General features: G+C 37.2%; 1 protein-coding gene across 3 annotated transcripts; it reads right to left on the bottom strand.

Annotated features, from left to right (window-relative positions):
* Nucleotides 1–869: 869 nt before the first annotated feature.
* LOC126816460 (nucleotide exchange factor SIL1) lies at nt 870–24982 on the bottom strand. Of its 3 annotated transcripts, none has more exons than XM_050543063.2 (11): nt 24653–24971; nt 23965–24126; nt 22232–22382; nt 21223–21318; nt 20187–20303; nt 19025–19119; nt 17457–17633; nt 16899–17020; nt 12244–12505; nt 11384–11448; nt 870–2293 (listed from the first exon to the last, which is right to left on the bottom strand). In XM_050543063.2, the coding sequence occupies exons 3-11, from the start codon at nt 22380–22382 to the stop codon at nt 2014–2016; spliced, it is 1365 nt and encodes a 454-aa protein (XP_050399020.1). In that variant the 5' UTR covers nt 23965–24126; nt 24653–24971; the 3' UTR covers nt 870–2013. The 3 variants fall into 3 exon arrangements, with proteins under 3 accessions (XP_050399020.1, XP_050399018.1, XP_050399021.1); XM_050543064.2 differs by lacking the exon at nt 23965–24126 and adding an exon at nt 7077–7237 and having other exon boundaries at nt 2176–2293; nt 24653–24982; XM_050543061.2 differs by lacking the exon at nt 23965–24126.
* Between the last annotated feature and the right edge of the window lie 2172 nt (nt 24983–27154).

The raw sequence follows: 27154 nt of genomic DNA, 5'->3' as shown, positions 1-27154 counted from the left end.
GTAGAATTTCCTACAGAAAGTGCAATAAAAAAACCTATAGAATACTATAGTATTTTCCTATAGGAAAAACTATAGCATGTGCGCTACAGAAACTGTAGAATATTTGGGGTCGTTATTTCCTACAGGCCCCCAAAATTCTGTAGAATACTATAGAATTTTATCCTATAGAACATGGGACACGCCCCCCCAAAAACTCTATAGATTTTCTATAGAATTCTACACTGCTATTCTGTAGGACTTTTTCTTGAGCTTTGATTTTTCGAACAGAATTTCTGTTTGGTTAGGACAAACATGATTCGGAGACCCCTGCCAACATAAATTAAACCCTCATTGACTCCAATCAGACAAGGCCCTCAGTCCTGCACCACTGACAAGGGGAAACCATGTCGGAAAATTCTGATGAACTTTCTGAAAGGTCAATGCAGGGATTGAAAACGCGACCTCCAAGCTAGCGAGCCAGCATCTTACCCATTTAGCGAAAGCAATAGTGGATGGACAGACTGACAATAGATATGACAATATCAGTCATTGTTTTTAAAGGCGCACGATCGCTCTCAAGCGCCTGCCGCACACCTGAATGTCGACCGAGGGGAGCTTTTTCTCCCTCTCTCTTAACTTGAAAATCACTCTGCTTTACAAAGTCATGGGGGTTTATTATCATTTATGAATTCAGGAATGACCCCTAACATGCAGTTATTGATCTTCAGAACCATTTCCTATACACACAACTAATCACTCTCCTTTCCTTGATATCAGATCACTCTCCTTAATTTCTAAACCACTCTTCTTATCGAAACTGGGAGAGCTTTTTTAGGGGAGCGATTTTTTCAATTTGTTGATAAAGGGGAGCTTAAAATACAAACAACAACGACTGCATGAGAAAGTTTAATATAAAATCAACAAAACTTCAAATACGGTACTTATTTTAATAAGGTGATGAAAATATATCGCTAGATGGAATGTATACAAAGTAGTGACAGATGCTCACAAAACATAAGTACAAATATTTACATAATCAAACATACAGTAAACTTTGCATAAGTCAGATCTAAGTGGACTGACCAATTTTATCCGAGTTAAACAAAGATCCGAGTTAAGCGAATATTCCGAGTTAGCCGACGACTTAGTTTAGCTCTGAACGTAGGTATTTGGATTTCAAAAGTGTCTGCCAGGGCATTTGGCGGAGGGGGACGTATTTTTAACAGCATGCTGTGAACATACTGCCGATCCGACTCAGGCGAAGAAAAAAAGCCGAAATTAGATCAAATGGACCGAACATTTTGATCTGAGTTGAGCAAAGATCCGACTTACGCACAGACATTAAATAAAAAAAAAAGTGCAGGATCAAAGGGTCCAAATGATTTTATCCGAGTTGAGCGAAGATCCAACTTAAGCGAGGTTTACTGTACATGTAGATTATCAAACAGAAACGTCCCGGTGGTTTAACACACTAGATCAGACCACATGTCTGTATATTCTATCACAGGACAGGGACTTGTCGAAACGATAAGATAATACTTGTCGAAACGTTGGCTATATATATGTCTATAAAGTAGTGATTGTTTTCCATATAAATTGTGTTGTGTTTTTTAATGTGCTCAATCGTTAAATACCACTCAACGATTATGTTCCTCCATCACACTCACAGGGCAACGCATGTCATTGAGAAATGAAATGAAATAAATGGGTTTAACATCCTACTGTTCTGCTCCGACTGGGATAATGAAGACAAGAGAGAGAGAGAAATGGGGTTTAACGTCCACTCGACACAAACTAGGTCCTTTCGTGACTAACATATGGTTCAATTTTATTTCAATAATTCGCTTATGTGTAGGGGTCTTTAGCAGTGGGAGGAAACCGAAGGACCACAGAAAACCCACCAGGTTGGACAGGCGACCCTACTCCTTGTCACGTACCACCGGGGAACTGAAACCACGCCAGTTGACTCAATGACAGACCTTATGATACAGCGCGCACGTGCTAACCATTCAGCCATCCAACCCCCCACTGGTTTTAAAGTTCGATGACATGTAACTGACTGGCGATATGTTTTAACGAAACGTAGAGATTTGTAAAATAATCATCATCCACATCCTCGTGTGATAATTTACGATATTCTTCGCGAAGATTTAAAATAACGGGACGAAATACGGAAAATTGTTCCAAACACGGGTGTAACAATGTTGTCATGGAATTTATGACTTTTTCGCGACTGTCATGCTCGGGTAATGTCAACAAACGAGGTATTAATTCACACCATCCGCCAACAACCATCGCTTCTTTAATATTTAATCTGAAATTAAAAATTACAATTGATAAATTTCTTGTTACAAATTTTCATTATTTTAAAACATGAAATGTAATGTAATGGAGTTTAACTTCCTACTGTTCTGCTCCGAACAGAGCTAATGAAGACGGCCATACGCCATACAGTGTGCTATGAGGGAAATTTTGCCCAGACAGCAGCACTACAGCCTAATCTTGTATCGAATTCCAACTGTCAAAGGATCTTTTACGTGCACGACTGCACACAAATTTGTACACAGGACCTCAGTTTTTCGTCCCATCTGAACGACAAGGTGGAACCTCACCGGAAAATCTGGATGAACTTTTTCGACCAATGCAGGGATTGAACACCCAACCTCCTGACTACTTATCTAGAATCATTTTTTGTAAATATTGTATACTGTATATATGTTCTGTTTTAATGGGTAGATTTGTAAATAGGCCCTATGTCTAAGTCTCAACCCAAATAAAGTTATTATTATACTACTCAATACCACTCATTACAAACTAAACATCACCCATGACCCATTACATGTACTTCCCTAATACCATCCATTACAAATCAAAAACACCACCCATTACATGTATTTCCCTAATACCATCCATTACAAACTAAAAACACCACCCATTACATGTATTTCCCTAATACCATCCATTACAAACCAAAAACACCACAAATTACATGTACTTCCCTAATACCATCCATTACAACCCCCCCCCCACCATTACATGTACTTCCATAATACCATCCATTACAAACCAAAAACACCACACATTACATGTACTTCCCTAATACCATCCATTACAAACCAAAAACACCACACATGACCCATTACATGTATTTCCCTAATGCCATCCATTACAAACTAAAAACACCACCCATTACATGTACTTCCCTAATACCATCCATTACAACCCCCCCACCCACCCATTACATATACTTTTCCTAATGCCACCCATTACAAACTAAAAACACCACCCATTACATATACTTCCCTAATACCATCCATTACAACCCCCCACCCCACCCATTACATATACTTCCCTAATACCATCCATTACAACCCCCCACCCATTACATATACTTCCCTAATGCCACCCATTACAAACTAAAAAGACCACCCATTACATGTATTTCCCTAATGCCACCCACTACTTTCCCTAATGCCACCCACTACTTTCCCTAATGCCACCCATTATTTCCCCCCCCCCCCCCAAGTCTCAACTCAAATCAAGATATTATTATTATTATTAATAAAAATCCTGGCTGGAAGCCATCAGATCTTGTTTGGATATATTAGTAAGTACAGAAGAACTGCATCACACCATATGTGATTTAAACATACATTACGTAAGAGCTAAATCTGCCAATTACAGATCTTTCTTTGGTGTGTTCCCACTTAGCCGGGAGACTGTTAATCCTTTGATTGATCTTAAAACTATAGTCTGTTTAAAAGTAGTCACTCAAGAACTGTTCACTAGTGTTCAGCGTTAATGAGCTCTTAATCCCTCTTAATATAATTTATTAACCAACTAATTAATGACATTTTGAACACAGTTCATGCCGGCGTTATGATTTCAAACATGAATTCAATTCAATATATTAATATAAATAGGCCTCGCGTTAAGCAATATCGACAACTTGATACAAGAATTGAACATTTGAAAACACAGTTATTAAATGGCTCTTTAAGTGTAAATCGGTATGGAACAAATATTTCCTATTTAGTGGGGCTGTAAAATGATTGTTATGTTGTAAGGCATTTATTTATAAATTATATAATGCTATTTAATAAAAGTTAAATGTGTAAATTGTAATGCATTTTTATATGTGTAAATCATTTAATGTTATTTAATAAATATTAAATTTGTTAAAATCAATATATTTTTATATGTGTAAGCTATTTAATGTTATTTAATAAAAGTTAAATTTGTTAAAATCAATACAGTTTTAGTCCTAAAAAAGATATGGACTATAGTTTATAACACCATTGTTCTAGGATTAACTCTGGATTAGCGGCAAAATTTGACATCAAAGCCTGCCGGGTAAGTGGGAACACCCCCTTTCTTTAGGCCTGAAATGTTATATAAATTATTAATTAGACATTAATTAACGCATTTAGACCATAATTAACTCTTGCTGTCAACGCTAGCCTGTGATGTTAACTGGATTAGAATACAATTTACTACTTCACTTTCATTCTTGATTTAATCATGAAATGGATAATGAAGAATATGTTTTTGATCGTACCAACTTTAGTGATGATGATTGAGGCTAGGCCGAAAATTCAATCGCTAAAATCTCGGTTCAGAGTGGATAAATTTGACTGAAATTTTTGGCTAATTCCCTTTACATTATCTATTTTTTAACTATTATAGTGAGAAATGCCAGCTCTTTATCTAATATCCCATAATGTATCTTTAAACATACACCATGTAAGAGCTAAATCTGCCTATTGCTGGTCTTTCTTTAGGCCTTAAATGTTTTTTAAACCATTAATTAGACATTAATTAACATGACACGATGTTAATCAACTCTTGATGTCATCTGATGGATCCGGTTTGAATCCGATCTGCGGTTCAACGTCTGTTCATGATTAACCATAAAAATGGACAATTGTGTCGAGACTTTGTTTATTATAGTAACAATCGTAACAATGATAGTAAAGACAACAGTGTTATTGAAATGAGGTTTTCGCGCCTCGGAGTGAAGTAATTCCCTTCACATTGTGTATTTTTTTAACTATTGCAGTGAGAACTCAGCTCTTTATCTTATCTTCCATAATCCCCCTTTAATAGACCTGCCTAACTAACCAGCAAGTCCTGGGGTCGGATTCCGGGGATTAACCTGGTTGGTGTAGACATAACGTTCAATAAATTATATGACCACTGTAAGTATGAACAAAAGTGCATCAAATCAAAAATCACTCAGAGGCAGAAACTCTCACAAAGATGGGTACCAAAACAGGACCTTGAGTCACCACAAAACAATTAGTTCACTTCAGTTATTAAAATCTTGTGGTCTTTTATTTTTGCCCATGCAATATAAATGATATGGACTAACATCCTAATTTTCTGCAACAATCAGTCACTTGAAGAAGGCCTCCAATATTATGAATCTTTTCTCAAATTCAAACCCCATATAGAAAAGATACAGGTGTCAGTCGTTGTTTGTATTTTAAAGGAGAGCCGAAAAAAGCTCTCCTTAATCAACAAATTGAAAAAATCGCGCCCCTAAAAAAGCTCTCCCAGTTTCGATAAGAAGAGTGATTTAGAAATTAAGGAGAGTGATATGATATTAAGAAGAATTATTAGTTGTGTGTATGGGATCATTCTTGGTTTCATAAATGATAATAAACCCCCCATGACTCTGTACAGAAGAGCGATTTTTAATTTAAAAGGAAAGGAAAAAAACCCCCCCTCGGTCGACATTCAGGTTCGCGGCAGGTAGTACATATTTCTAAGTCAAGTGGATTTGTTTCAACTTCAATAGTAAAACCTGTCTCTGAGTTTTAACAGGTTCCTGTATATAAGTTAAATCAACAATGTTAAATGGCTATCAAAATTAATCCTCAGACAGACGACAATAGTTCAAGGATTTAAACATCAAATCCAACAGTCGTTCACCCCATTCAGATTATCTTACTTATCAAAATCAACATTTAGTTAGACATGTTGAGAAATCGCAGTGACGGAGGTTTACGACAGGATGATGGAAGAGAAATTAAAAACAGTCAACAACTAACGTTTAACGTTATTAAACTTCCTATCGTTTTTATAGGTTAATCTGAATCAAATCTCTCAACGCGGGTTCGAACAAGGGAGATAAGTAAACAAGATAATCTGTTGATTAAACATAGATATAGCAGACGTCATATGATATGTGATGGTACGGACAAACGTCTCTTGATCTCTTACATCCCATGAAAACACCTATGTACATATCTGGCCATTAGTCGGTTGAAGAGGGCAACAAAAATCTGTTATAGTCCGCAAAAACACGCAATTTTACTTTTATTTATGCAACCTTCATTTATCAAAAGATATTGCACCCATCCATCATCCAACATATTCAAACTGTATCATTCCAACATATTCAAATTATATCAATCCATCAATCCAATATATTCAAATTATATCACTTCAACATATTCAAATTGTATCAATCCAAAATATTCAAATTATACCAATCCAACATATTCAACATATTCAAATTGTATCAATCCAACATGTTCAATTATATCCATCCAATATATTCAAATTGTATCATTCCAACATATTCAAATTGTATCATTCCAACATATTCAAATTTTATCAATTTAACCTATTCAAATTGTATCCAACCAAAATTATTCTTAATTGTATCCAACCAAAATTATTATTAATTGTATCCAACCAAAATTATTATTAATTGTATCCATGCAATGTATTCAAATTGTATCAATCCAACATATTCAAATTATATCCATCTAATATATTCAAATTGTATCAATTCGATATATTCAAATTACATGTATATCAATCCAACATATTCAAATTATATCAACATATTCAAATTTTATCAATCCAACATATTCAAATTTTATCAATCCAACATATTCAAATTATATCAATCCAATTTTATTCTTATTTTCAAAGGTACGGATCATTCCAGTCTACCCAGTTGTAAATAGGTACTGGTAATTCCAGTCTACCCAGCTGTAAATAGGTACCAGTCATTCCAGTCTACCCAGCTGTAAATATTTACTGGCATACTGGTAATTCCAGTCTACCCAGCATTAAATAGGTACCAGTAATTCCAGTCGACCTAGTGGTAATTAGGTACCGGTCATTCCAGTCTACCCAGCTGTAAATAGGTACCGATCATTCCAGTCTACCCAGCTGTAAATAGGTACTGGTTATTCCAGTCAACCCAGTGGTAATTAGGTTCTGGTCATTCCAGTCTATCCAACTGTAAATAGATAAATAGATACCAGTCATTCCAGTCTAGCCATCTGTAGATAGGTACTGGTTATTCCAGTCTACCCAGCCCAGAATCCCTCTTTTCATCAATTGTCACTATTTTTGGGATGAAAAGTATCTGCCTTGAGACGAGGATAATAATTGTTTTGTCCTTTCATCACAACCCTGAAGAGCTGTGGACGAAACGAACTGAATGAAATGAAATTGGGTTTAACGTCCTACTATTCTGCTCCGAACTGGGCTAATGAAGACGGGCATACGCCATACAATGTGCCATGATGGAAATTTTGCCCATACAACAGTGCTACGGACTACTCTTATATCGAATTTCAACCGTCAAGGGCCCTTTAATGTGCACATCAATGTGTACACTAGGTGTTTTGTCCCATCTGAACGACTATATGTGGATAGAACACATTACAATAAAATCGACACATTATTAAACTCAATTCTTTAAAATTAAAACTGAAGATCCGAACGACTATACATTGTCCATTGCCAGGCCCTCGGTCCTGCACATGGATAAAACACATTATAATCAAATAGACACATAGACACATTATAAAACTCATTACTTTAAACTTAAAACGTCCATTGCCAGGCCCTTGATCCTGCACGTGGATAAAACACATTATAATCAAATAGACACATTATAATCAAATAGACACATTATAAAACTCGTTACTTTAAACTTAAAACTGAAGATCTGTGGTCCACAAAGCTATATAAATTAGATCTGACAGTTCACTCTCTACTCATGACAACTAGTCGCCAGTAATTTATGAAACGGAATAGTATTTTGAGTATTTTCAAGTTATTAAGCAAACTCTTCACCAGTCATATCTTGAACGACATTCTGGACCAGGAAGTAAAATCCGTTATTCTGAGAAAAAAAACAAAATAAACTGGTTTTTTATTAACATCTGAATTCTGAGAAACCAAAGAAAAACACTCCTAATAGAGATGTAGGTCATTTTGAGACGGGAGCCGCGATGACTCAGTGAATATGGCACTGGATAATAGAGGGAGAGAAATGGTGTTTAACGTCCACTCGACACAAACTAGGTCATTTCAGGACTAACATAAATATGGTTCAATTTTATGTCAATAATTCACTTGCGCGTAGGGGTCTTTAGCAGTGGGAGGAAATCGGAGGACACGAGAAAAAAACGAGGTTGGACAGGCAACCCTACTCCTTGTCACATACAACCGGAGAATCGAAACCACGCCAGCTGATTCGACGCCCATGTGCTAACCATTCGGTCATCCAACCCCGCTCACTTGTACAGTGTGCTACGAGGGGAATTTTGCAAAGATACAAGGGATGGTAAATGAAATGAAATGAAATGGAGTTTAACGTCCTACTGTTCTGCTCCTATACTGGGCTAATGAACACGGGCATCCGCCATTCAGCATGCTATGAGGGAAATTTTGCCCGAGCAGCGGCACTATGGCCTACTCATATATCAAATTCCAACTGCCAAGGGGTCTTTTACGTGCACGGCAATGTATACACGGGACCTCAGATTTACCAAGAAAACAACAGGATGGCGATAATTTTTAGTTCTGACGATGTCGTAGAAATAAAAGTGTTTTATATCATGATGTTGATGTGGATCAAAATAAGGACCCAAACAATTTACGAATGTTTGTGTACCTATAATTAAGGTGTTTGTGTACCTATAATTAAGAGTGACAGATTACTTAAACATACATTATGCAAGAGCGAATTTCTTAAACTAGGCCGGTTAAACATGCATGATGCAAGAGCTAAATCTGTCTATTGCAGGTCTTTCTTTAGGCCTGAAATGTTATCTAAACTATTAATTAGACATGAATTAACTTTTCCAAACCATAATCAACTCTCGATGTCATCTTATGTGTTCGATTTTCACTGGATTTGAATCCGATCTGCTGCTCAACGCTCATTGATGATTAAAACCAAAAATGGCTAATCGAGACTATGTTTTTTATTGTACAGACTTTAGTAATGATGAATGAGGCTAGCCTGAAATTTTCAGCATATTCTAGTTACGTTATCTATTTTTAATAAGTATAGCAAGAACTGTCAACTACTTAATCACCTAATAATGCCCTTTTAAAGAAGCGATTTGCAATTCAATACGCGAAGCAGTGAGTGACCTAGGGGGGGGCTATTCGAAAATTTTTGTTCTGAAATGTTAAAGCTATTGAATTGAAAATAGTACAAGTAAAAATGTAATACACAAGGGAAAACTAACATTAAAAAAAGTTGTTGCCAGGGTAACTCATTTTTGGGGAAGAAATTATGAAAAGTGTAGGTACGCTATATCTCTGTAACTAATTAAGATATCTTCACCAAATTTGCAGGATATATAAACTAATATCTACCACAGAATCAGACATAAAGCAATTTGAATTATCATTAATATTTCAAAAGTTGTCAAAATATTTCTCCAAAGACAAAATATTGTAGTGAGGCAAAAAATTAAACATCATTTTCCAAGAAACTATAAAAATTATAGAGAAAAACTAACCCCTTAAGTGGACTTATCCCCGCCCCCCCCCTCTTTTCAAAGATTGGGTTAGAGCCATTGTATATTTATTAATATAATTACGGTAGTAGTATTTCATTGATAAAGGAGGCCACCAAGGTCATATATTAGGCCCAATTCTATTTTACACCGAGGATAAGTGTAAAATAAAATGATAATTTATTGACACCAAGATATTAATATGTAGAAACTCTTTTCCTTTCATCTAATCATAACTTGATGGCAACCTCAATTTATTACAAATGACCTCTTGAAGGCTCTTCACATGAACTAAAAATAGTAACAAATTTTTATAGTCGAAACAGCTGTTGACAAAACAAACCACTTTTACAATATTTATAATATGAGAGAGAGAGAGAGAGCGAGAGAGAGAGAGTGAGAAAGAGAGTGAGAGAGAGAGAGAGAGTGAGAGAGAGAGAGAGTGAGAGAGAGGGTTTAACGTCAGGTCCACTCGAAACAAACTAGGTCAAATTGGGACTAATACGATTCAATTTTATTTCAATAATTACTTGCATGTAGGGGTCTTTAACAGTGGGAAAAAAAAACGGAGGACCCGGAGAAAAACCCACGAGGTTGGACAGGCAACCCTACTCCTTGTCATGTACCAGGGTGAAATGAAATGAAATGAAATGGGGTTTAACGTCCTACTCCTATACTGGGCTAATGAAGAAGGGCATACGCCATACAGTGTGCTATGAGGGAAATTTTGCCCGGGCAGCGGCACTATCGCCTATACTTATATCGAATTCCAACTGCCAAGGGATCTTTTACGTGCATTCCAATGTATACACAGGACCTTGGTTTTCCGTATCATCCAAAGGACTAGACAGCTGTCCTTATCAGGCCCTCCGTTCTGCACCACTGACAAGGGGAAACCACGTCGGAAAATCCAGATGAACTTTCTTGGCCCATGTACCAGGGAATCGAAACCATGCTCAGTTGACTCAATGACAGACCTTATGATACAGTGTGCACGTGCTAAATATTCGGTCATCCAACCCGTCTGGTAGTGGTAGAAGAACAGGTGCCCCCCATCCTATGTCATGCCGACTTCTAGCTTAACAAGAAATGTATATAAACAGAGGGGAATATTTTATAAGGTCAGATGGTATAAGTATTTGTAATCTTGAAAAATAAAGTAAGGCCAATAAATCATCATGGTTCCCTTGTACTTCAAAATATTGTTCAAATATTTACCAGCTGGACTCTTTTAAAGATCCTATGATAGTTGGAAATCGAAATAAAATTTTACTCATGGCAAGATGTTAAACCCAAAATTAAATCAATTAAACAAATATTAAAGAGAGAGAAATGGGGTTAAACGTCAACTCGACACAAACTAGGTCATTTCGGGACTAACATATGGTTTTAATTTTATTTCAATAATTCGCTTGCGCGTATGGGTCTTTAGCAGTGGGAGGAAACTGGGATACCCAAAGAAAACCCACGAGGTTGTCATATACAACTAGGGGGGTGGATCGAAACCACGCCAGTTGACTCAATGACAGACCTTATGATACAGCGTGCACGCGCTAACCATTGTCATGTGTAGATTTGTTAAACTTAGCCAGTTAAAAAAAAAATATTTCAACATTACTTACTGATTATACTGTTTTATTTTTTCTTTATATACACCTGTTTCTTGTGGATCATTTTCTGTTAACGTCTAAAAATAAATATTTTTATTAAGAAATCGTCAATTAAAGGCTCAATACCACTCTTTTTGTAACTGAATAATATGTCCCAATCTTTATTCTGGTCAACAAATTGTACTATTTTACAATATTCTAATTAATTGATGATACAAATTTCATCTTAACACACCTAATTTAAAAAAATTGGAAAAATTCAACTAAATGATTTGAAAAGCCTGACGTAAAGCTTTTCAAATGCGACTTGGATTTAAAAATATTTTTGAACCCTCTGGACAAGTAATATAGGATTTAATGGATAATTTACACAACAGGTAGGACACTAAAACATCTAGTACTTAGAATAAGGCTATTTTTTTATTTTCTGGAGCTGTCAAGCCAGCAAGAGTGTTATTGTCCCTTTAAGACATGTTCAATCTGGTTAAAACACAGTTCCTATTTCGTTTCGTTTTTTATAATTTGAAATTCGGTTTTATTTGTTTGCACTACACTAGGATCTGGAAGAGTTGTTATATAACCTGCGTTCTGGATGGCGTGAGGGATTAACTTGTTACAGCAACTTCTTGGTGTGCGATGTACGAAACTGGGGGTAAACCACTAGAAACGTCAACACTGATTGATTAATCAATGTCATAGGGTTAAAAGCCGTTCATATGACCTCTGACGCAACCTTTTACTACAACCGGTCAGACGTTTATGTAGTGTAGGCTATCGAAAGAGAGAGTTTAACATCCTGTGCTCCAAGTTGTTAATCGAATATGGGCAGATAACAGACAATTAATTTCTATTTATATTTGAAAATTTCTTACCTTTTCCAGTATAATATCATTTAACAAGGTGATCGTTTTAATCTGTAGAACTTCGGTTCCTGTTTCCTCAAATATTTTACTAAACACCGACAATCCTCCCAGTTCAATAAACTTTAACTGTGCATATGGAAAATGACGTATCAGCGAAGACAGGGCGTATAAAATACGTTTTCTCAATGAAACTGATTTCTCGATGGACATTATTCGAATTAAGGGTTGAAGTAAACCAGATTCTACTGCCGATATCTGAGCTTTAGGGTTGCTAAAAACAAATAATGAAACAGTACGTATTAAATAAAGACACATTTTGGATCCACTCAGAGAGAGAAAGAGAGAGAGAGAGAGAGAGAGAGATCGGGTTTAACTCCACTCGACACAAACTAGTTCATTAGCAGTGGGAGGAAACCAGAGGAACCCGAGAAAACCCATGAGGTTGGACATATGATCCTACTCCTTGTTACATACAAGCGGGGAACTGAAACCACACCGCTCAATGACAGACTTTGGTGATCTAATGTGTAACACTTTGGTCCTTAAGACAAAATTGTTGCTTCACTCTGTCCATAGAGTCAAATCACACATACATGTACTTAATGAACGTGAATATATAGTTATACATAAAAAACAGTGATATTTTGGTAAAATCATAACCATTGTCAAGATATCCATCAAATTCTGTCTGTTAATTGACCTATGGTTGGTAGACCAAATAAGGTAATGTCTCCTCCTTTAGTCGTGTGAAATAAAGAGGTTTATTCCATATTTGGGATGGAAATTAATGTCATGGCTAAGACGTGCAGAAATTAGGGGGTTATAAAACAGGGTGTAGAGTGAGATGGGTCAGAGCTCATTTGGGTATTCCAAGCAGCCATTATTATTGAGAACGAGGAACCTTCAAAGCCATTACAGCTTAGCAATAAAGTTGTAAGAAACCATTGATGCTGTAGTGTTATTACGATCTAGAAGAAAACAAACACAACAAGAAAAGAAGTCCGATAGTACTACAAATGTTCATACTTCTTAAACCAATCGACTTCCATCCACTTAGGGAGTCACAGTGTAAGTGACTTGATGGGTATGATGTTGGCTCATGAACAAAGAGGAACTAGCTAGGTTGGTTTCTGGTTTTGGCAGAGAAAGTTAATCAGGAATTTCAAACGTTGACCCCCCCCCCCTTGCAAGTCATGCAGGATGGAGGGCCTGGCAATGAAATTCATTTAGTCATTCAGATTTGACAAAAAATGACTTCTATTTATTTATACTATAGGCAGCCCATCAAAAACCGCATGGCAGATAGAAAGGGAAACAATATAGGCTGTAGTGCCGCCATTGTGGCAAAATTTCCTTCTGGCACACTGAATGTTGTCATTAGCTTAGTTGGTGCAGAAAATTAAGATTTTAAACCCCCATTTCATGAATTCATGAAAGGAAATGAAATGGTGTTTTGACGTTCTGGGGGGTTGGATGGCTGAATGGTTAGCGTTCTCGTGCTGTATCATAAAGTCTGTCATTGAGTCGACTGGCGTGGTTTCGAATCCCCGGTTGTACGTGACAAGCAGTAGGGTCGCCTGTCCAACCTCGTGGGTTTTCTCCGGGTCCTCCGGTTTCCTCCCACTGCTAAAGACCAATACGTGCAACCGAATTATAGAAATAACCAGCGGCTACCAGGCAGGATACGCCCACATTTTTGAGAGATGGATAGAGAACAAGCTAAAAAGAAAGTGATTTTTCCTACAATCAAGGGCCATAATTCATGAAGTTACAATTACAGGGTCCACAAACTTGATATACCATCAAAAACACACTTTTATGGATAACAATTACTATGGTTTATTTCACTGCGACGTTTCAACAAGGTTTCACAAGTCGTTATCAAGCATATATACAAATGAAACGTCGCAGTGAAATAAACCATAGTAATTGTTATCCATAAAAGTGTGTTTTTGATTATGTTCCAATTACTAAATGCCATTCAAAGAATTGATATACCATATTTTTACACCTTTCGCATACAAGCGGCGGCCACTTTGTCCGGCAGTTTTGGTTTGATTTTCAGGAAATTTGAACTCAACCTTTATTATGGTGTTACGGTGATATATATTCAAACGATTTCTAAAATCAGATAATAAGTGTGACCTTCAGAGGGACCACAAGCTAAAAGAGGCGATTTTTCGTATAATCAGGGGCCATAATTCATGAAGTTACGATCCGATTTGCGACAATATTGAAAGGAACCAAGATCTTTAGGTTATAAACATGCATTTCAAGTTTCATCAAAATCGAATTAAAATTGCGACCTCTACAGGGTCCACAACCTTGACATATACCATATTTTTACACTATTCGCATACAAGCGGCGGCCATTTTGTCCGGCAATTTTGGTCCTATTTTCACGAAAATCGAACTCAACCTTCATTACGGTGTAACGGTGATATAATCAGGGCTGTCGGTAATTTTTCACAGATGATTAGCAGCACTGCTAATCAAAAAGTCCAATTTTGCCAAATTTGATTAGCAAATTTAAAAATTGATTAGCAGTTTTTCAGTTTCAACATAAAACACCTAAATAACAAGATTATTTTAATTTTAATTGATAACAAATGATTAGATTTCATTCTTAAGATTTTTTAGAATTTTAGAACTTCTACAGGTAGCTGTGAACATTTCTGAATGAATGTAGACTTTTGGTTAGGCCTTATGTCTGAAGCAAATTCTTGGCAGTGGCTTCTTATTTCTTCGTTAAAAAACAATTTCGTCTGCTTTTTATCGTGTGTTATTATTTTTGTTCAATCGGAAGCACGCGGTATTTTACGAATAATCTCGATTAACTAGACGCACGCGATATAAAAAATAATAGTTTTCTCATTTTACAATACGTTTACACGTATTTATTTTTTATATTTTATTTACAATACGTGGGGATAAACTGAATTTTTTTTTTTTTCAAATTGAATACTGATATAATTACTCGAAATTGGCATGTCTCGCAACGTGAGTGGTACTACTTGATTCCCTATTTCCGGTTTAATCGTCCCGATTCATAGAGTTATGTCCCTGTATTATATAGTACAATGAATTGAATCTGGGTAGTTCGAGAAGAAAAAGGTCACACGGAGAATTCCGTTTTGTTTATAAAATTTATTTGATATTTTATACACGTTGAAAGTGTTGAGAAATGTGGATAAATCTTTGTGTCAATATCCAAAATGACAGGCATATTAATGATTCGCAGTTACTGCGAATCAAAAACGTTAGATTTTAATTTTTGATTAGCAACGGACAAAATATGTATCGCAAATTGCGCTGCGATACTGGTTGTCGGCAGCCCTGGATATAATCAATTGTTTTTTTAAATCGGATAATAATTGTGACCTCCAGAGGGACCACAAGCTAAAAAAGGCGATATTGCTTACAATCAGGGGCCATAATTCAGGAAGTTACGATCCGATATGCGACAATATCGAAAGAAACCAAGATCTTTAGGTTATAAACATGCTTTTCAAGTTTCATCAAAATCAAATTAAAATTGTGACCCATTTAGGTTATAAACATGCATTTCAAGTTTCATCAAAATCGAATTAAAAATGTGACCCATACAGGGTCCAAAAACTTGATTTACCATATTTTTACACTATTCGCGTACAAACGGCGGCCATTTTGTCTGGCAATTTTGGTCCGATTTTCACGAAATTCGAATTCAACCTTCCTTAGGGTGTAACGGTGATATTAATAATACATTTTTTTAAATCAGATAAAAATTATGACATCTATAGGGTCCACAAGCTAAAAACACGATTTGTCGTACATTCAGGGGCCATAATTCAGGAAGTTACGGTCCGATAAACTTACATGTCAAGTTTCAACAAAATCGGATAAAAATTGTGACCTCTATAGGGTCCACAAGCCAAAAACGTGATTTTTCGTACAAACAGGGGCCATAATCCATGAAGTTTTGATCTGATACATGCCAATATCGAAAACAGCCGAGATCGTTTGGAGATAAACCTACATTTCAAGTTTCGTCAAAATCGGACAAGAATTGTGACCTGTAGAGAGTCCACAAACAAATTGTGGACGGACGGACGGGGGCGACAACAATATACGTCCACATGAAAATGTGGACGTATAAAAATAAAACCATATGTTAGTCCCAAAATGACCTAGTTTGTGTCGAGTGGACGTTAAACCCCATTTCTCTCTCTCTCTCTCTCTCTCTCTTTTAACTTCTACTGGTCTGCACAAGACTGGGCTAATGAAGACAGGCATACGCTATAGAGTGTGCTATGAGGGAAATTTTGCCCGGACAGCAGCACTATGGCCTACTCTTATATCGAATTCAAAGTGCCAAGGGTTCTTTTACGTACACATCAATGGGTACACGGGACCTCAGTTTTTTGTCTTATCCAAATAGCTAGACAATGAGCTTGTCAGACCCTCCGTCCTGCACCACTTACAAGGGGCAACCATGCCAGTAAACCCCCAGCAACTTTCTCAACCGACACTGGGGTCAAACCAGAGACATCCAAGTTAGTGAGCCGATGTCTTACTCACTGAGGTGCTGCGGCTCCCTTGTGACAGGGAATTTACTAAACTTTGTAAGGCCAAACCAAGAACTAGAGGTGCAGCGGCTCCCTTCTGACAGGGAATTTACTAACCTTTGTAAGGCCGAGCCAAGAACTAGAGCTGTCTCTGATCGAATAGCTTCACTTGTATGATTCAAAAATCTCAACAAAACTTCTAATCCTCTAGCATCACAAAAATATACAGCATTATCAATCTGAAATATACAGCATTATCTATCTGAAATATACAGCATTATCTACCTGAAATATACAGCATTATCTATCTGAAATATGCAGAATTATCAATCTGAAATACACAGCATTATCCAATCTGAAATATGCAGAATTATCTATCTGAAGTATACAGCATTATCTATCTGAAATATACAGCATTATCTATCTGAAATATACAGCATTATCCGATCTGAAATATACAGCATTATCCAATCTGAAATATACAGCATTATCTATCTGAAATATACAGCATTGTTAATCTGAAATATACAGCATTATCAATCTGAAATATACAGCATTATCTATCTGAAATATACAGCATTGTCAATCTGAAATATACAGTATTATTCAATCTGAAATATACAACATTCTCAATCTGAATAAGTCTAGTTTATAAAATGTTGGGTATTTTTATACCTGATGAAGATAATATTCTAAATCTGTTAAAATAGTTTTAAGATTCTGATCATTTATATCTGGTTTCTGTAGTTTATCCAATAATTCTGTAATAATCTCAACATCTGTCTTCACACCAATATTCATGTCTTCAAAATCTTTCTTAATTTCTTTATAACTTTTAAATTTGTCTATATTCTGAAAGATAGAATGAGAAGCTAATTATTATTATTATTATTATTATTATAGGTCTCTTGGATTGTTGCAGTTTCAGGTATATTGTATGTATCTATATAAATAAAGCAAAATATATGTGTATGTATGTGTGTAGGTGAGTATGTATGTGTGTATGTATGTATGTTTGCCCATCACGCTTCATCGCTGCGATCCAACCCCGTATTTGGTTTCAAATTAACCAGCATGATTTTGGGCCCCAGATGAATTTGGGCCCCTGGCGAATTAGGGCCCTAAGTGAATTTGGGCTCCAGACCAGTGATGGGATTTCAAAACTTTTCTTGTCGGGACATTTTTACCGAAAATAAAGGGGCATAACTCTTATCATTATTTAAGCAGGCGGTTTCAGACCACAATTAAAAATCATGTGTCAACAAAATATTCAAATTCGTACGTAATAAAAAAAACAGGTGCGACTCATTATTTTTCATATTTAATTCCCGTACGGTATTCAAATTTGTGTCAGTAATATTCCTACAAATTTACGTGTTGTCATAATACGATAGAATGGAAACGTGCCGACTACTGTCGACCCGTACTTTTGTTCAAAATCACCCCCAAAATTAATGTATTTTCCGGGGTATAAGTCAATACTTTTTTCACCAGAAATCCGGCATTCGTCTTATACTACGTTTTGACTTCTATATGGATGGAAGTAAAAAAAAAAAGGAAATCCCGAAATTTTTTGGGCAGTGATCGTCGCGCCACGATATCGAGCTAGTGACATCATCTGCTAAATAATAGCACTCGCACGCGCTATCGTGTAAAACAATTAACTACTTACATGTACACTATTCCAATCGAAATATTTGTCGACATTTCTCAGCTTGTTTATTTGTTTTTTTAAACAACAACTCCATTCAAAATATTATCATAAACCCGAGAATATGCCATCAAAATAGATTCTTTCCTCCGACGTGATAATTGTCATAATTACATTTCTTGTAGTTTCACACGTCTCGCGAGATTTCTACTTTAGTTTTCGATTATTGTATTATAACCACATGTGTGTGTGTGTGTGTGAAATAGCTTTATTTAACGTTCGCTTCCATCGATGTGATATCGCAGACAAATTAACGGATATATTGATTTACAAGTTAACGGATAATATATTGATTTGGGGTGTTATATACTCTTACAATATGTGACATCTATGATTAGTTTATACATATTGTCGGCTCACATCAATGGGATTAAAATTTTTGACAATGGAGAAACCACGAGGTAAACACGTAGAAAATCCACAAGGTTGGACAGGCGACCCTACTCCTTGTCACGTACAACCAGGGAATTGTCTGGTTCGGGCAGGTAGAAATAGTTCCAATGATCTGACTGAAATGATGACAATTTCTTACCTCAGGTGATGGGTTGATGATAGATTCAGCTTTAAAATCTTTTAACGCTCTTTTTAATTCATCCCTTGTAAATTTCTTATTTGGGTTTACCATACCTACAAAAATATATAACAATATCTGCATGACTATAAGTTTAACTAAAAGTTCTCTAGAATTGATGAACTACAGAATATTAAAGTGTTCGACATTGAAAACAAGAATTATTTGTCAATTTAAATCAACATTGATGTTATGATCTTACCTGGAAAAAATGGGCTTCTGATATCCAATATTTAAGACAAAATAAACATTTTACCATTGGTACACGAATCGTGTACAACAATGTGTTTCAGCGCCATTTGCAACAAGGGACTTGAAGAACACGACTAGACACATTCCACAAGTCAAGTTGAATGGTGACTTCATATTCTTATCTGGAGAGCATGCGCAATAAATACTATCAGTGTAGAATGGAATAACCAGACGCTAGAGATTGCCATTCGATTGAGATTTCTGGCATATTTCGCCGAAAATAACTGATTTGAAATGTGAGTAAAAATGGAAACGATTGAATGTAAATCAGTTTATATACATTCATATTACAATTCAATTTCTATATCCAAGATATTAGCGATTTACCTCCTTTAAATTGTCATGCGTCAAGTGGGATATAAATGTACATGTTTTAATTCGGTTTATACCAAATGGAATATATAATAATATCTGTATGACGATACTAAATCTTCTCTACAATTGACGGACTACAGATCATTATGTTGTCAAGTCAACAGGTGCTGTTGATACAGTGATTAGCAGTGAATATCCAACAGGCCGCGTGTATCACTGAGGGGGGTGATATCCATGCGGGTTAATTAGCTCACAATATTAACCTTTTTCCTTCTGCAAATTTTTTTGAAGTATTATAAAAGTAGATAAAGGTGTTTAACGTAGATCTGGATAAAAAATATTTCCTTTTTAGAGTAAATGAGCATATAAAATGAGTAAAAGGCACCATTCTGCCCGGACCAGTTCACATTATGTAACCCTTGCTCTCTTAAGACAATGATCAACGCCATTTGATGGGACGTGATGTCATCTTACATATTGAAGGGAGATGCTCCCCCCCCCCCCCCCGCATCCTCCCATCTATAACTGATGTTTACACTAGCGCTATTAATAATACCTTGTTTTTCTCCTAGTTTCCAGTATTTAGATTGTGTATCACCTTCCATTAACTTGGCTTCCTTTAATCCTGTTTCAAGGTTTAAACGGACGTGTAATCCACTAGGTATAGCCTGATCTAAAACAAGACATTCCTTTAAAAATTAAACATACATTATGCAAGAGCTAAATCTGCCTATTGCAGGTCTTTCTTTAGGCCTGAAATGTTATCTAAATTATTAATTAGACATTAATTAACTTATCCAGACCATAACAGGCGCGGATCCAGGGGGGAATTTCAGTCGCTTAGTTCTCGGTTCATAGTGGATCAATTCAAATGAAATTTTCACCAAATTGCCTTTACATTATCTAGCTTTTACCTATTATAGTGAGAACTGCCAACTCGTTATCGAATCACCCATAATTTATCTTTAATCGACACATGAGAGGAAATGAAATGGGGTTTAACGTCCTACTGTTCTGCTCCAAACTGGGTTAATGAAGATGGGCATACGCCATACAGCATGCTATGAGGGAAATTTTGTCTGGACAGTGGCGCTACGGCGTACTCTTGTATCGAATTTCAACTGCCAAGGGATCTTTTACGTGCACGCCAATGTGTACACGGGACCTAAGTTTTTCGTACCATCAGAACAACTAGACAGCTGTTCTTGTCAGGCCCTCCGTCCTGCACCACTGACAGGTGGGATCCACGTCGGAAAATCTGGATGAAGTTTCTCAGCCAATGCAGGGATTGAACATGTGACCTCCAGGCTAGCAAGCCAGCATCTTACCCACTTATCCACCGTGGCCCACAAGACATGAGAGGACTGAAATAGTTGAGTGGTAGACGGGCACTGGTCTCTAGGATAGATGTCCCTGGCCTCACATTTCGAACTAACTAATGCCAGAACTATGGAACTAAGGGATGCAACGATTCTGAAAAACCCAAGGAAATTTCGGGGCCAACATTGGGGTCAAAGTCGATACTCCTGGGTAAGTGAGCCATTATCTTACTCACTGGGCCACCGTGGCTAAAAACAAATAGTATGAAATACCTGGTTGAACTGTTTGCCATTCTTTAGTTGGTATAAAAACATTTAAAGGATCATAAGAAATCTCTTCACCACCATCTTCAACTGATACTTCAACATCTGAATTAATAATAAATGATAGGTGTCATGTATGAGAACAGATCCATATTAGCATATTCTAGTTATTCAGATTGGCCGAAAAAAAACTCTGAACCGTTGACAGTTGGAATTTGATACAAAAATAGGCCACAATGTCGCTGTTCAGGTAAAAGTTAACTCGTAGCACACTGCACGGCATATGAGGGCCCGACAAGGATAACTGTCTAGTCATGCAGTTGGGACAAAAAAACAAGGTCCTTTGTAGACATTTGCCATGCACGTAAAAGAACCCTTGACAGTTGGAATTCAATATACATGTTAGAGTATAGGGGTCTTTAGCAGTGGGAGCAAACCGGAGGACCCGGAGAAAACCCACAAGGTTTGACAAACGATCCTACTCCTTATCATGTACAACCGGGTTATCAAAACCACGCTAGTTGACTCGATGACAGGCCTTGATACAGTGCGCACATGCTAAATATTCGGCCATCAAATCCCCCCACCCCCCATTAGTAGGTGCTGAAAAGTAGGACGTTATTCAGATATATGAAATGAAATGGGGTTTAACATCCTACTGTTCTACTCCGAACTGGGCTAATGAAGACGGGCATACCCCATACAGTGTGCTATGAGGGAAATTTTTTCCCGGACAGCGACACTACAACCTACTCTCATATCGAATTCCAACTGTCAAGGGATCTTTTACGTGCCCGCTAATGTGTACACGGGACTCGGTTTTTCGTCCCATCCCAATAACTTGTCCTTGTCAGGCCCTCCGTCCTGCACCACTAACAAGGGGAAACCACGCCGGAAAATCCCAATAAACTTTCTCGGTCAATGCAGGGACGAACACGCGACCTCCAGACTAACGAGTCATCGTCTTACCCACTTAGCCACCGTGGTTCCCCGTTATTCAGATAAAATGAAGTCTTACCATCTGAGTTTTCTTCTGTTTCAACAACAGTTAAAGCTGTTTGTTTGTCAGAAATCTCACTGTTTACATTCAGAGTAAAATAACAACAACTAACGAAGAGACAACAGATCAGAACATTTATAACTTTAATACTTGTTCCTAATACACTCATCTGAAAAAACAACAACATTTACAGTTAAAGATGTATTATGTAAGAGCTAAATCTGTCTATTGAAGGTCTTTCTTTAGGAAAATGAAATGAAATGGGGTTTAACGTCCTACTGTTTTGCTCCTAAACTGGGCTAATGAAGCCAGGCATACGCCATACAGTGTGCTATGAGGGAAATTTGGCCCGGGCAGCAGCGCTACGGCCTACTCTTATATCGAATTCCAACTGCCAAGGGATCTTTTACGTGCACGCCAATTTGTACATGGGACCTCGGTTTTTCGTCCCATCCGAACGACTAGACAGCTGTCCTTGTCAGGCCCTCCGTCCTGCATCACTGACAGGGGAAACCACGCCGGAAAATCTGGATGAACTTTCTCGGCCAATGCAGGGATCGAACACCCGACCTCCAGGCTAGCGAGCCAGCATCTTACCCACTTAGACAAGTGATCCCCTCTTTCTTTAGGTCTGAAATGTTATCTTATCAATTAGAAATTAATTAACTTATCCAGACAATATTCAGCTCTCGATGTCATTGTTAGCCTGCGATATTAAGTGGATTTGAATACATTTTGTGATGAATAATTTAAAATGGATAATCAAGACTTTGTTTATTATCGTACCTACGTCAGAAATGATGACTGAGGCTAGTCTAAAATCGAATCGCTAATATCTTGGTTCAGAGTGAAACAATTTAAATGTATTTTCAACATTCTGTTTCACAGAGGCAATGCGAAAGTTTTAAGTCAGTGCATGACGATAGACCTTTAACCCTTAACCGGTCGACGTCATTTTGACGTCATGTGGTCAGGCTAAATAAAGGATGACGAGAAATAGTTTGTATGCCTATTTCAATAGACTACTGACGAATAATCATAAGTGACAGACTCTTGACACCAATAAAAAAGTTGAAGGGGTAAGTTGATCTATAATTTGTAAATCATTCTAAGTCCTTTTCATCAGAAATATCGTCTTCAGAATCGGTGTCCTCAATATAAGCCGAGTCGGAATCATTCATAAGTATTTCAACCACTTTGAGCGTCTTTAACGTTCCCGACATCGTTAAATTACGTTTTTTGTCAAAAAATGTTGAACAAAGACGTTTTTCTCAATGCCCTTCACAAGACAAAAATGAAATGAAATGAAATGGAGTTTAACGTCCTACTGTTCTACTCCTAACCTGGGCTAATGAAGACGGGCATACGCCATACAGTGTGCTATGAGGGAAATTTTGCCCGGACAGCGGCACTACGGCCTACTCTTATATCGAATTCCAACTGCCAAGGGATCTTTTACGTGCACGCCAATGTGTACACGAGACCTCGGTTTTTCGTCTCATCTGAACGACTAGACAGCTTTCCTTGTCAGCCCCTCCGTCCTGCATCACTGACAAGGGAGAACCACGCCGGAAAATCTGGATGTACTTTCTCGGCCAATGCAGGGATCGAACACCCGACCTCCAGGCTAGCGAGCTAGCGGCTTACCCACTTAGCCACGTGATCCCCTCTTGACAAGACAAGTTCCTGTCTGACACGCATGCGTGGCCATATCAATTAAATACGAAACTAAACACTCAAATGCGGCTTACCAAAAAGGTTCTTGCTGACCGTGACCACTTAGCTGTAGAACGTTGTGGTGATTAAAGTCGACAATGACCCGTTAAGGGTTAAGGTGTAGCCTACATTTGACGTCAACGGCGTCAATAACACACACATTTATCTAGATATACTTCAACACATCTATTTTTTTTCTTAATAATATTAAATTAAAAATTGTTTTAGAATTTAATTTGTAGAAGAAAAAAAAGTTAACAGAGAGAGCTAATTAACTCGCCCTTATCAATGTCATTCCTTAGTTTCAGTGATAGTGGCCGCCAAGCGAATATTTACGGCTGTTGGTTGATCAGACTACTTTTTTCATTCATCTTTTCATTTGTTTTTCTTCTCTTTTATCCTTTCGCTTTTAAACACTTTCAAATCTAAACCCCCACTTACTTTTTTACCCCCCAAAAAACTGACTCTGCTTTGTATGTGGATTGTCATATGGCATGGGTTAGGGTTAGTGACCATTAACTTTGGGATTGAAAAAAGAGCCGCCTAAAAATAGTAGTCAGATCAGCCAACAATGCCATATTTAATGCTGATCAATTTGTATTTTCAACTTACTTCAAAGTTGGCTATAAATAGTACAATTAACTACAATATAATATTTTGACCCTTTGTTTACACAAAATTATTTGAAAATATTGACTTTACACATGATTATGATAGGCCTACCTTTTGTCTAGACACAAGTAGGCTTTGCAAAACCTTGTAAAATAATATATCAATACAATATCTTCAGGGTAGTAAAGAAAAAAAGGAATGATATCTTTTATTTATTGCGCAAATTGCATCATTTTATCAATTTGACGATTAGTCGAACGCACGTTGTTCCACGTCAGCCATGTTCATGATGATAGCGTAAAAAATAAGGATTACAGTAATCTACACCGAAACGAAACATTAAATTTTGAACCAATTTAGTTTTATGTAGTTTTGGATTGAAATATTGGTTGGTCCCTACGATAACTGAGAGGTGACGAGGCAAGCTACTCTGATAACAAAGACTGTTCTTCAGCATAATTTAAGCACTTCCCACGAACGTTTGTTACGCCTTTGTAAAGGCAAAATTTTGACGCACAAATGGGTTTTTCCCAATTTCTATTTTTAGATGTCCAACTTCATTCCCATAAATCTCGTTTGTCCATTCATTGGTACGATAATAAACAATCTAGGCTACACTACATCCCACACCCTCATAACTTCGCTCCGAAATGAAATGGGGTTTAAAGGCTCAATACCACTCTTGTTGTAACTGAATAATATGTCCCAATCTTTATTCTGGCCAACAAATTGTACTATTTTACAATATTCCAATTAATTGATGATACAAATTTCATCTTAACACACCTTATTTAAAAAATTGGAAAAATTCAACTTAATGGTTTGAAACGTCTAATGTAAACCTTTTCAAATGTATCTTCGATTTAAAAATATTTTCGAACCCTCTGGACAAGTAAAATAGGATGTAATGGATAATTTGCACAACAGGTAGGACACTTAAACATCTAGTACTTAGATAAGGATATTATTTATTTTCTGGAGCTGTCAAGCCAGCAAGAGTGTTATTGTCCCTTTAACGTCATACTGATCTGTTCCGGCTGGGTTAATGAAGACGAGCATACGCCATAAGTGTGCTATGACTACATGATGAAGGAAATTTTGCCCGGACGTACAGCGGCGCTACGTCCTATTCTTATATTGAATTAAGGGATCTATTACGTGCACACCAATTTGTACAAGGGACCTCGGTTTTTCGTCCCATCGGAACGACTTGACAGCTGTCTTTGTCAGGCCCTCCGCCATTGACAAGGGGGGACCACGCTGGAAAACCCGATGAACTTTTCGGCCAACACACGGGCGGATCCAGGCGGGGGGTTTGACCCCCCCCCCCGCTGCTCAGCTACATAATTTTTTTTTTGTAAAACAACCTTTTTTATGACAAAAGTGACATAATTGTGCTTTATCCTTTATCGTCAGATGGTGCAACAGGATGGACACTCAAAGCGCGAGATGCCGTGTAGGCTGTGTTTAGTTTTTGTGTAAATTTTGTGTCGTGCAGTCCCCTGCACTTACTAATAGACATATGTGATATCACAATTAATGCTTTGCATCAATAAAATTGAACCACAATGTCATCGTAATAATTCATAATAAAAATTGACGTCAAACAGGATGTTGGATTTTTCTGTTTAAAAAGCTCAATGTGTACGTATACGCCAAAATGACACAGAGACCATGTATTTCTCAAAAAATTTCAAGCCGAGGGTAGAGGGGGGGGGGTACATTTTCTCAGGAACCTGGCAAACCCCTCCTGCAAACATTCCAGGATCCGCCCCTGCACCGGAATCGAATCCGCGACCTCCAGACTAGCGAGCCAGCGTCTTACTCACTTAGCCACCGTGGCTTCCTCCCGGTAAAATGCAATGGGGTTTATGATCTTATTTCTCTTCCATCTAGTGGGATAATGAAGACGGGCATGCGCAAACGCGGTGTCCTATGGTTACAATTTTACCTTGACAGCGGCGCCACGGCCTACATTATTTCCAATTCTGCCAAGAGTGGTTTTACGTGAGCGAATTGGAAGCGAACCCGTGATGTTGCAGAAAATAAAATATGATTAAAATACAGATCTATATTTCGTGTCGTTTTTTTTTTATACTTTCGATGGCCTACACTACACGAAGATCTGACCGATTGTAGCGATATGTCGCGTCAGAGGTCACACGAGCGGCTTTTGACCTATGACGTCAGACATTTGATTAACCAATCAGCAGTGATGTTACTAGTGGTTTACCCACAGTTCCGTGCAAAAAACGTCTAAAGCTCGCCGTAACAGACCGCTTCATTGGCTAATCCCTCACACCATTCAGAACACCTCAATGATAACAACTCTTCCAGATCCAAGTGCAGTAAAGACAATTAAAACGAAATTTTGAACTATAAAAAACGAAACGAAATAGGATCTGTGTTTTAATCAGATAAGACAAGTAAAATGAAATTCTGAACTATAAAAAACGAAACGACAAGACAAGTAAAATGAAAGTTTGAACTATATAAAACGAAACGAAATAGGATCTGTGTTTTAATCAGATTGCAGAGAAAAGAATGGCGCCAAAAGCTATTTCAATTTATTGCATTTCGTATTTCATTCAAGTGAAAGATTAATTGACGGCA

This window comes from Patella vulgata, chromosome 3, assembly GCF_932274485.2.
Source record: "Patella vulgata chromosome 3, xgPatVulg1.2, whole genome shotgun sequence".
Lineage (NCBI taxonomy): Eukaryota > Metazoa > Mollusca > Gastropoda > Patellidae > Patella > Patella vulgata.
Note: the sequence above shows the minus strand (reverse complement) of the source record. Positions and strands in the feature narration are given on the sequence as shown.